The sequence below is a fragment of the Oryzias latipes genome, chromosome 23 (genome assembly GCF_053564925.1).
Source record: "Oryzias latipes strain Hd-rR chromosome 23, Olatipes_Hd-rR_3.1".
Taxonomy (NCBI): Eukaryota; Metazoa; Chordata; class Actinopteri; order Beloniformes; family Adrianichthyidae; genus Oryzias; species Oryzias latipes.
In genome coordinates, this window is record NC_136259.1 from 22,872,530 (window position 1) to 22,884,917 (window position 12,388).

At 38.5% G+C, this 12,388-nt stretch overlaps 1 protein-coding gene across 3 annotated transcripts in view; it reads left to right on the forward strand.

Moving 5' to 3' along the window:
• Positions 1-12,388, forward strand: part of LOC101163941 (uncharacterized) — an 89,786-nt gene that overhangs the window by 37,166 nt on the left and 40,232 nt on the right. For all 3 annotated transcript variants that reach the window (XM_023952500.2, XM_078941804.1, XM_023952499.2), the window contains 2 exons: positions 4,051-4,239; positions 11,629-11,699. In XM_023952500.2, coding sequence (XP_023808268.1) covers positions 4,051-4,239; positions 11,629-11,699 — 260 coding nt within the window. The remainder of the gene's footprint in view (positions 1-4,050; positions 4,240-11,628; positions 11,700-12,388) is intronic.

The following is a 12,388-nucleotide window of genomic DNA, read 5'->3' on the forward strand; positions in this document are numbered from 1 at the left end:
GCTTTTCTGTCTTCAAACTCTTTTTCATTCAACTCCTCTCACCAGGAGAAAAGACTTAAACTTTCAACAACTTACAGCAAAATATAGGTTAAATATGTAACACATTTTTCAGCTTTTTTATCGGTCAAAATACCACATTAATGTACTTTTTAAGCAGTAAAAGTAGACTTTACCATTATCCTAACTAAAGATAAACTGAAAACGATTTTTCTCTATTATTTCTTTGTACACTTGTCATATAAAGAACTCCATAGGACTGTAGAGAAATTCAGAGAATTTTTTAATATTGCCTGCAAATTTATTCAGCTATTTCAACTTCTAACAGTTGAATCCGATTCTCTTACTTTGTTCAAAACTTGATTATTCTTTAGGTTTGGTTGCATCCCATTTTCTTTTGTCTTAAATTCACTTCTGGAAATACAATTTTAAGTTTTTACTGCTTTACGGCTTATAAAGAAGTTTAAAGTTGTAGAATAATTTAAGTGTTAGAATTTAAGGTTTCTTTTTAGCTTTATCAGTTGTTGATTTGTTAAATTATATGACTTTCTTTTGGATTTACCTTTTTTTGACAATATTTTACATTTTTATGCTTTGCTTAGGCAATCATACATTTTAGTTAATAGAGCATTAGGGATTAATTTCTATTGTTAACATTTTTTCAAATGTTATTCAGTGTCTTGTTACATTTATTTCCAGTTTTTTAGCTAAGAGAACATTTTTGGAATTAAGCTGCAGCATTTCTAGATTTTTTTTCCATCTTTTTTAATCTGGGTTTTAAAATTCACTAAGCACAATTACAATTTGAATCAACTAATTGTGTATCAACTAATTATGTATTTAATTATGTATCTTCTTTCTAGATTTGACTAAAGCTACGTTCTCACCGCGCTCTGCGACGTATTTAAGCCACTTTTCAATAAAAGGTTTTATGTAAATCTGCGTTTTGGTCTTCCACACTCAAAACTCACGTGTAGCTACTCAGGTTTTTACAACCGTTTTTGGGCTCTATGCATGAAATGCGTGTCTATTGAACGTGATTGAAAGTTAAACCGGGTTAAACTTTAATCAGGATTTGGTAGTGACGTACAGATGGCATCCGTTTTAATTTACGGAAGTTCTTACCGTTTGACAATTGAATCGTTTAGTTCAAAAGGGGCCCAAGTCCACAAAGTTTATGAAAAAGTATTTTATGTATTTGAAAAGAGCTGTGAAGAAAAAAGCCTGAAGCAAGATTTGCACCAAGCCTCTTCCAAGTGTAGGTACATGTGCTGGTAAACAGTAGAAAAAGACAAGGAAGCCCTTCCTTGCTTGTCCAGTGTGAACATCATGTGATAAAGGTGTCTTCAAGAACGTGCATCGCATGCCTGGTGTGTAGCTTTAAGCTAACTGAGATGTTTATCTACCCACCAGATTCAGAAACCTTAAGTATCTGAAAGGGAGACGGCATCCAAGGCAGCCTTTGAATAAATCCTTTATTTACCATCTTGATAATCTGAAAATGATGCCAAAGACTCACAAAATGAACAGGTATTTCAAGAGTATAAAAGCAATCCTATCAAAATTGCTCTTGGAAGCTTTCTAGGAACTTCTATAAATGACGTGGGAGTCGATAAATGGGAGAAATTCCAGATACTCAGCTGTTCATTCAATGTCTCAAAGTAAATATGGACCAACATTTCAGGAACTAATATATAGACACAAAGATTTTGTCATTTAAACTGGGTTTTTTTTATGTTTTTTTTTTAGAAATGAACATTTACATTTAAACTTCACACCGTTTGTTGTGGAGTGTACATATTAGAAAGTTGGCTGATATTTGCTTTTAGCTGAATGAAATGAGCTGTGCGAGTTGAAAACAGTTTGACCCTGAGTAGGTGGTAAAAATGTGGGCAGCACTTAAACTCCGGATTAGTGGTTTGTTATCAGTCTCTGTGTTTGCAAATGGTTTTTCAATCTCGCGGCTGCTTCTGGCTAATGATGGACTAATACCCAGGCTAACTGAAAGTGTGTCCCACCACATTAGGTTACAGCCGCGGTTATCCCAGGGATTTCCTCCCAACGACTCCTAAGAACGGTGTGCAGAGGCAACAGTTCCCTATTTCTCACCTGATGGATTACCTTACCAGTCTTATTACCCCCAACTGAAAACATCTGAACTGAAGGAGGAGTGTGTAAATGTTGCATAACCCAATCAAGGCAAACGGAAAACTTTCTATGATCCAGAAGCTTTGAGTGTGTGTGTGCGTGCATGTGTGTCTGCACCCCAGCGTACTCTGTGAATTCCCCTCGGGTTGCAAAGATGACTCCACACCCAACCAGCATGAGCCGGAGATTTGCATGGGCTCGGAGCCACACTGTCACTGATCCGCTTTTAATTGGGTGTGACTATGAGAACTTCAGAGCTTGAGAGGGGGGGGGGGGGTGTCAGAGTGTGAAAGGCAGGATGACGGTGTGAAAACCTTTCTATTTTGAGTTTTGTACCATTAAAATGAAGAAAATATTTGTCCATATGTTTCAAATTCATTTATGCACTGAGGATTCAGTTTCTGAAGTTTTTGGTGGAATCTTGTGCGATGGTTGCTTGAGTGCTCTTTTTTGTGTGTATGTGTGTGTGTGGAGTTTCCTGTAAAAAATCCAAGTCTTCCCTGGAAAACCTAAAAGTACCGTCATTTTTGGAACATAAAGTGCACCAAGTTCTATGGCATATCAAGTGAAACAAAATAGTTGACCACTGTGGAATGACTACACTACCCAGAATGCCTGTAGAGGCCAAGAGGTAGGTGATTGATCAAAAGGTTGATGGGAAGTTTTTCTATTGAAGTGTGCCGTTTTTATTTTTGCCTCTTTTTTGGATTGGAATTGGTTTATTTCAAGCAAATAAGATTTAATAAAAAAAAAAAGAAGACAAAAAAGCATATATCTACACATATATCAAACTTAGTACCGTCTTGATAAAATGTAAATTTAGTTTGTGTCCGAGTTACTTTACTACTAACTACTTTGTGAACTATACAGTGCGTTTGCCATTTTCTAGTGCTGTCTGAAAATACAATTCCAAAATCCAGAGCCCTAGAAATTTTCCAGAAGTCTCTGCAAAAAGCCAGTGTGCATCAATGTTCATTAGATTGGCAAATACGGACACCAATGCAATGCGTTGGAACAATTTTTGTGGGGGGGTGGGGGGGAGTATTTCAACTAGTAATTTTATCATAAACCATCCAAGTTTTCATCATCAGAACACAGTGGATTCATAAATCCATCCATCCATTTTCTGAACCTGTTTTTTTCCTTCACGGGGTCACGGGGCTGCTGGGGCATAGCCTGGCCACTCTTTGGCAAAGGCAGGGCACAACCTAGACAGCTCGCCAGTCTGTCGCAGGGCCACAATCATGCGCCCTTGCATACACGCTCTCACATCTAGGGACACTTTAGAACAGGGATCACCAACCTTTTTGAGGGCGGGGGCTATTTTTTGGGGTTTGAGTTAGTGTGAAGGGCTAGTTGTTATTTTAGCACTATGAAATTGATTGCTCGAATATTAATGGTAATTTTAATCAATGATTTACACAACAGTAACAACAAGAAAAGCATGTATAAACATGAAACACTGATTTATTTCTGTCTATTATCTATAACTATCTATTCAAACATTTGAAAGTCAGGAGGGACACTGGTTGTTTTGGAGGTACAAAAAGATCACTTCTAACATTTTCTTAAGCCAAGGGACTCATAAATCTTCCAGTCAGAACAAGTTTGTGAGCACTTAATACTTTTCAGCTGAATACCATTAGTTACATCAATAGTCTGTGATTTGTCTGCTCATTTACTATGTAGGTGGGAGGCCTACGTAGAGGCCTGACTGGCTTTCTTGTTCCTTATCAAAAATGTACAGCTCTAAACAAGCATTGGTTGTTTTCTGGGTTTTTATTCTCCGGCCTCGTGAAGTCCACACAGACAGGTCCCAGCAGGGACTTGAACCTGTGAGGAAAGAGCGCTAACCACTGCCTGGAGTAGGATTTTTATCCTCAAACGCCTTCTCTCTTCCTGCAGAACTGTCCCCGGGCCTCGCAGCACTCACAGTGGGTTGTGACTCCGGAGATTTGGGTTCTCTTTCCCGGGTGCAGCTCCTCCTCCTGGACCGACCAATACCAGACACTCATCTGAACCCGTCTGAGTTGGAGGAGGGGTTTTCCCCTTTGCCAGATTGGTGTGATCCAATAGTGCCGTACGATTACACAGGTAGGGCCTGACTTTCTGTTACTTTAAGCAACCCTACCTACTGCCATCCCAACAGACAATGACTCCCATTATAAAGGAAACACTTTATTTTTTAGTTTATCTTTTTTTAAAAGAACCTACGTTCAGATCTAAGCAGTATTTGCAGGTTTTTTTTTTGATCACTGATGTGTTTTTTTCTGCGACAGCTTTGTTTGCAAGAAGCTTCAGTTGATTTGAAATTTTAATAGGCACAGATGTGGTGTAAGTCAAGGAAGCCTGTATCATTTGTATCACCTCTATATTATTATATTTTATTGTTTGCTGCTCCCAGATACAGGTAGACAGCAGAAAACAGGAAACGCAGAGAAATGAAAAACAGAGATTTTATTGGTTGTAAGCTAAGCTTAATTGAAATACTCTGAATGCAGGAACATTTGCATAAGACAAGAAAAACATCTGGAATTATTCAAGTTTAAAAGGTTTCAGCAAAGGTGTCACAAGATACACTGTGCACTTATGTTAATGTTTTAGAAATATTTTAATCCTTTGCAGTAACACTTTCCATAAAAGTCGATACTAGAAAACTCAACAACCTTTTTTGTGTTTATTAAAACTTTGGGGGACTCTGACATGTAACAATTCCCTAATATTAATAATAAAAATAATTCAAATTTTATTTGAAAGAGCCATTCATAATTACCAAGAACACTTGACGTAGAATAGAAATAAGCAGAGGAGATGCAGAAACAAAATGGTGGATTTACAGTTTTACAGAAAGAAAAAGCAGTTCTAAACAGATACCTCTGAACATTTGACTTAAGACAACAAGCAGCGTGTCCTGCTCAGGCCCTCCCACATCGCCCAGCACTGTGCTGACTGCAGCACTCCCCTACACCTGCAGTCACAGGGAACCTTCAGACATTCAAAACAGAAAGGAAACTAAAAAGTAGAAAAACAAAAGACGGCTTGGAATTGGGGAAATTCCATTATACCAACAAACAATTTTTTGGTACAGTGGTCCCTCATTGCAGGAGTTGTGTTTTAGAAATGACCCACTATCAGCAAAATCCACAATAGAAAAATCATTATAGTTTTAATGCTGTTAAACCCATCACTACACACTTTATATACTTTTCTCTGACATACAGGAACATTTTCACACTGTCTCGTTTAAAGTTCAAACCTTTATGGAAAAAGTAAGTCCATAATCATAGAATGAAAACAAAGATCTGATTTTTTACATTTATGAAGCTGAACGTATTCTGAACAGGGGACATGGCACGGAGGAGGAGATTGATTGACAATCAGCCAAAAAAAAAGCACGTCTGCAAAACAGTAAGGCAGTGAAAGGTGAACCGCGATACATTTAGGGACTTTCTAAACTCAAAGTACTGTATACTCTGTTTTCTACAGATTAATTTTTTCTCCCACTGCATTCACTTTGCATAGTGAACATTCACATTGGTTTAAAGGCTTCTGGGGCAGTATTTTTTTTACTTGAGAAGTTAGATTACATGAAACACATAAAGGAGGCTTTCTTTTGAAAAGTTCACCTCTATGTAGCGCTCTATCATTGACATTCGGACAAACTTTCTTGAAGGAGCCTTAAAGTGTTTCAGGTGGTTTGTTTAAATCTAATAAAATATTCTACTTAATGTCCACATTTTTTAGTTTACTAATTATATTTTACTAGTTTTTTCTTTTAACATTTAATAGCTTAACCCCTTAACACTGGAGATGTCGACAGCAACACCTAAATGACGAATTTTCTTTGACATACCGTGAATTATGGAGCATTTATGCAATCAACTGGAATCAGCCGATTCTGACGTGGAGAAAAGCTGCTTTTCACATTGGCTTTGCACAGAGTTGAAACACTTCAGTGCAAGGCTGCTCTCCTCTGCTTTAGAATTGGCTGGAACGACGTTATTTGCGGAAATGATGGAAGAGTTACAATAGTCGAAAGAATATAAACACTGGAGCTAAAGCGAAAGCGGTGTTAAAGGGTTAAAATTACATGGCTAGGTGACCTCCAGTGTCAGTTTTGCCAACAGATTTTGTAAACATTCAAACAATGAGATGTTGGGATTCAGAATGGGTCACATTGAGTTTTCAAACCATTTTTGACCTTTTTTTTCTGTTAGAACGTTTATTCTGTCCGGTGAGTGCAGCAGAACTTTTTGGAAGTTTGATTGAGATTGTGTGATAAGCAAAAACCGCCACTGAGAAACAAGCAGACAGGTGTGTTCACGCTCCCGTGTCTGTGAGGAGAGAACACGTATGACCACACAAAGACACCATGACATCGGGTTTTCTGGCTGGCCTTGAAGGTCGTTGACGCTTTTATGACATGCAGCGCCTTTTTTCTTTTAACGAGCTGCAATACAGGCTCTCATCTGCTCCTTGGCACACCACGGCGAGCCCTTAACTGCTTCTCCCAGAGGGTGTGGTGACTCAAAAAAAGAGGTTTATAGGGACAGCAGGATGTGCCATATTAATAAAGATCAAACCGCTAGAGTGGAACATTAACTGGGAAAGTCCAACTCAGGTAACTGGAGAGGCTTTAAACTGAGCGCCGCATACAAAACAACCTATAGGAACCCGGGAGGAGCGTGTGCAGCAAACTCAATTAGTCTTGTGGCTGTTTGTTTATAGTCTGATAACAAGTCGGAGACTAGATAAACACTGCAGACATTTATAGGTTGCTTTAAAACATTTAAATGAAAAAATATGCTAACCTCACTGGTTCATTTGGATTCATTTGAAGGCTTGTAGAAAGAGTTTTCTCCTCCAGATGTTCATGTGGAATGATTTATTTAGAAATAATGTAATATTTTATTCCATGTTTTTATATAAAACTGAAAATATAAAAATTAATAAATATTTTTCGCTCGAAAAACCATGCGGCTGTTCTTAAATTACACTACTGCAGATATACCAAATTGAGTTTTACTGTGGATCTACAACTGCGTTTATCGACTTCAGCGTTTATTGACAATTTTAAAGCGTTTATCAGCTTTTACAATTGTAAAAGGGAGACGCTCCAACAAAAATGTGTAGATCATTATGTTCCACCTCTCCTAGAGGGCGTTTCCGTTTGCTCGCGATATAGGATTATCGGAAGATTTAAGGAAAAAAACTGTGCTTTAGACCAGTGTTTTTCAACGGGTGTGCCGCGGCCCACTAGTGTGCCATGGGAGATGGTCAGGTGTGCTGTGGGAAATTGTCCTCATTAAATGATCTAAAAACATTTACCATCTCCAGGATATCAGCTCTTTTTTCATCCAAACAGGCCCTGATAAAACACTGAGGAGTTAGGAATATGAAAGATCGTTAAAGACTATTTTCTTTGCGTTTATTGGATTCTATTTAAGACATTTTGATAAGAATGACGGTACCGCGATTTAGCCGTAGCTTCAGCTGTTTGCGGAAAAGTCCCGCCCCTTTAACTGTCTCCACCAATCATTCTTGGAGGTTTAATCATACGTCATCAGTCTGACCAGTCAGAAGTGGTTAAAGTCTTCACTTCCTCGTTGCTCATAAAGTCGCTTAGTTCCAACAAAAATACCAGCTAAAGCTCGTCTTTAGCGGTGTAGCTTTCCGCGGGATCCGGTATCAGACCGTGGAGGAACAAGTGAACAAAACAATGAAGCTCAGAGAAGCTAGTCTATATGCGTTCAGCGGCTGTTTGCACTACATCTCCCATGATGCATTGGTTAAAGTGACAGCAAATAGTCTCTCCTCTTAACATCTTGAAACAACAACGAACACATCAAACAGTTTTTAAATCTTCTAATTTGACTTTTATTACATCTTTTCAAAAAAAACAGCTGCAACTTCCAGCTTTTTCTGCCACAATTATCACAAAAATGCACGTGAGATTGTGGAGGGACCGTAGATCAATGCAGACTATGAGTTTCTCTTTTATTTATCTTTTGTTTTTTGGATGCTGGTGTGCCGCGGGATTTTTGTCAAGGTTAAAGTGTGCCGTGGGTCAAAAAAGGTTTAAAAGCACTATTCTAGACCACGAATGGTCTAGGGTCCTTGAAAGAGTTTTGAAAATGTTTGCTTGTCAGTAGGCCTGCACAATATACCGCAAATTTATCGTTATCGCAAGATAGGGCTGCACGATATGAGGAAAACTCGCGATATGCGATATTGGTGATTAATATTGCGATAACGATATAATTTGCGGTATATAAACAAATATCAAACCAACCAAAAACATCCTTTCCATTTCAATGCAACAGTATAAACATTATACTCCAAATGACCCTTGTCGACATAGGAGGCAAACATCAAACATAAAAGGGCTCATTTGATTCATCAACAGCGTAAACGGGTCCTTCCGATTGGTTAAATGCATAAAGGGATTTATTTCATTTATTCAATATTTCAAGCTGCCATGAGTTTGTTTTAGCACATTTAACCCTTGTGCTATCTTAGATGACCCCCCCCCCCTTACATTGACGTGTTCTCCCTACCATGACAAAGGTGGATAAAGGTGGAAAGATTTCATGTAATCCATGGACACCAGTGAAGATCATAAATCATTGAAGAAAAAAGGTTCAGAGCACTGTCTAGTGGGTCTAGATGACCCCACTCCCAATGTTAAAGTGCCTAGGATAGCACAAGGGTCAAGGTAACCATTTATTGCGATTTTCGCCGTCTTTTGCGGTATGCATATTGCACAGCTTGATGTCGCGATAACGATAAATTTGCATATCGCAAAACACAGCAAAAATGCAATAAATGGTTACCTTAAATGTGCTAAAACAATCTTATGGCAGCTTAAATTATTTAACTAATCAAATAAATCCCTTTATGCATTTGACCAATCAGATAGAGCCTTTAGCGTTGTTGACCAATCAGATAGAGCCTTTAGCGTTGTTGACCAATCAGATGGAGCCCTTTTATGTTAGATGTTCCCTCCTATGTCAATGAGGGTCATTTGGAGTACAATTCTTAAACTGTTGCAATAAAATGGGAGTGATGTTTTTGTTTGTTTCGCTATTTGTTTATATACCGCAAATTATATCGTTATCGCAATATTAATCCCTCATATCGCAAGTTTTCCTCATATCGTGACAAGTTGTCAGTATATAAAGCTGTATATTAAGTCACATAAATCGATTTATATTCCGAATATTCAACAAGATCGATCTGTCTGAGGAAGTTGTTGATCAAATCAACCTATACCATTAAAAAAAAAAACTTTCAAAATGAGATAAATTGATTATCAATTCAATACTATATCAATACTATAATATTAATAAAATAATATTAATATTATAATATTATTATAAACCCCATTTAGGTTGAGGAACAGTAGGTTTATTTAACTATAAACGACCAAGTGCATCACAGTGGACAACACGTGATGGCGGCAAAAAGTGATCAAGCCATCATTCCAGTCCAGTGTGTGGAAACACTTTGAATTTACCAAAGACAGTCAACCATACATGGAACTATACAGGGTGGTAGAATGTTCTAACAATGTTTCGTTTGTATTATTTTGATGTGGAAAAAAAACAGTAGGCTGAACTTTAGGAAGCTAAAGCTGCAAAACCTGAAAAGCCTGGTTTTTAATCATTAAGACTTTGCATAATTTCAACCTCTGGCTTGTTTTTATCTGCCTTTAGGTCAGTTTGAATGAGCTCATAAACAGTGGTGCAGTCTGGCATCCCTTGATGTAATCATCATCTAGATCTTCTATTTATTAATCTATTTTTGCCAATTGTTTTTTCCTGTTTTTTGTGATTTACTTCAAAAGAACAAAGTCAATTAATTCAAGTTGACTTTGAAGTTCTTTGGATCAGTGGTCCCCCAACCCTTTTCAGGTCACCAATCGGTTAGATTTCAGACAATATTTTTATGGACCGGATTGTACGCGACTGAGGTGGGTGTCAGATTATTTTTTAATTTTTTTTTTAAGCTTCAACTTTGAAGGTAAAGTTTACCTTCGCCCTCTAAAATATCTGCTGCTTTAAACTTTTTTTGTAAACTACACCCATAACTGTCAAAGTAAAAGCAAAAAAACTGACGCCAACTTCAGCCTTGTCTGACTATTAAGATAAAAACCGAATAAGATTTTCACTAAAACGGGTATTTTCTAAAACTTAATCCTCCATATAAATCCACCTTTTGAAAAACTTTATTAGCAGCATCCTCATAACATTAGACATCCAGTTGCTGAATATTCTGCATTATTATTACAGTCTGTGGGAACAACTGTCAAAATGAATCCATATTTGGAGTAAATACTCTTGGTTTCTTTCTGTTAAATGCAGATTTATTGTATTTTGAAGTTGAAGGCTCTTTTTCTGTTTCCTCTCTGAATCTTTTCTGCTAAAAGAAACTTTCCTAATTTGTTTTTTGTTAACTTTGCTAGCTTGGGGGTTTCAGTTAAGCGGTCAGTTCTGCCGCGTTAAGAAAATTACAAATTCATTTTAGACACGTGACCGAATGGGTCACGAGTCAGATATAGTGCAGAGAATCCAGTAGCTTTCCCAAATAAAACGTCTTTCAGACACGGATTGCCAAGAAAACGAAAAAAATGTAGGTGGAGTTATTTTTTAATCTGCTGGGTACCCACTGACCCACAGACCAAGGGCTGGGGACCATTGCTTTAGATTACAATAACTAACAATTGTTTACATTTTTGTGCATTTTAAATGGCAAAAACGTGTCTATTAATCTCCACACGTCCATTCCTTGTCCTCCAGATGCTTTAAAAAGGATTGTTGTTTCTTGGTTGGTAAAAAGGTTGTGCGACAGTACCTGTTCATTCTTGCTGAACCCTTCAAACCTTGTCCTATTGAGTCACTTGTTTAAAAGACAGACACTGTTAAGTTTGTCAAGTTATTTGAGATTTTAAGCGATTTATTTTTTATTTAATTTATTTTTTGGTTAAAACAAAACAAAAGGTCCAATAGAGCAATGTCTTATAAGCAGAACCATTTTAGAAATATGTTTTATGTTGTTTGAAAAGGACTGACTTCCATCCATGAAAAGTAAATGATGCCCACAGAGGCTTTGTTTGGGGCATTTAAGCATTTATGTCCCCCAGTGTTGACACTAAGACAAAATCCGTCTGAGTTTGCTGGAAGCTTGTGTCTCTGCACCTGGCACGCTCCAGCAGACAGGTGCTCCTCCGGGCTTTTTTGTTGCTCCATTTTCTGCCATTATTTGCTCAGAGATTTGGAGCCATAATTGGGACTACTGCACAACATTACTCATACGTGAACACACACTCCAGCACAAAAGGCGCAAGTGTGTGCCAGAGGCCAACACCATCATGGAAAGACCTCCCCTCCCGCAGCAGAACTGCAAACGCACAATTGCTTCCTCAGCCTGGAGCCTGACGCTGCGCTACTCTCCGTGTGTGGCTTATTTATTTTTTTTTGTCAGGTGACTGGAGGCCCCTCACAGCTGGCAGCATCTCTGAAAGGTCCTACTCGGCGGCGCGGGGAGACATATCGGTGAGTGCCGCTGCCTCTTAATAAAGTCCCTCAAACTCACACCCCGCCTTTGAAAGGCCGGAGCAAACACCGAAACCTTTCAGGAATCGCACAATAACCACAAAGCATGCACTGTGACACCCCCACCCCCAATTTGCAAATTTAAGTGACTTGCATCTATAACTGTCATTCCAGTAAAATGAGCCAAATACTTGTTGATAACTGCGGTACAATATAACAGAGGGCACGCGGCGTGCAGCAGGTGTGTGGTTAATCAGTCACGGGCTGCAAGGGGGGTGTCAGGCAGGACTGTACGGCAGGCTTTTGGAGCAGCACCATAAAAAGGAGGGGGGTCACCACTGAGTGCTGGTGGGATTCTTTTGCAGGATGCACCACATGTATGAAGAGACGGGGCTGGAGGTGGGGGCTGCTGTGGAATGGATGCAGGTGCTCCACGTGATCTACCATTAATCTCCTCTTTACAACTTGAATGAGACCCACAAGCCCCCCACCCCCCAATACTCCCCTCCACAATTATGCCAGAACACAATGAGGGACTGGGGAGCTCAATTCATAGGTTTTTATAACCCGCCTCCCTTAAGCAACAGGGCGCTAAATCTGGAATAAATGAACTGATAAACATAACTAGCTTCTAAACTGGTAAAAATTTCTCTCTGTTTATAATACAGATTTTACCATTGATTGTAAAT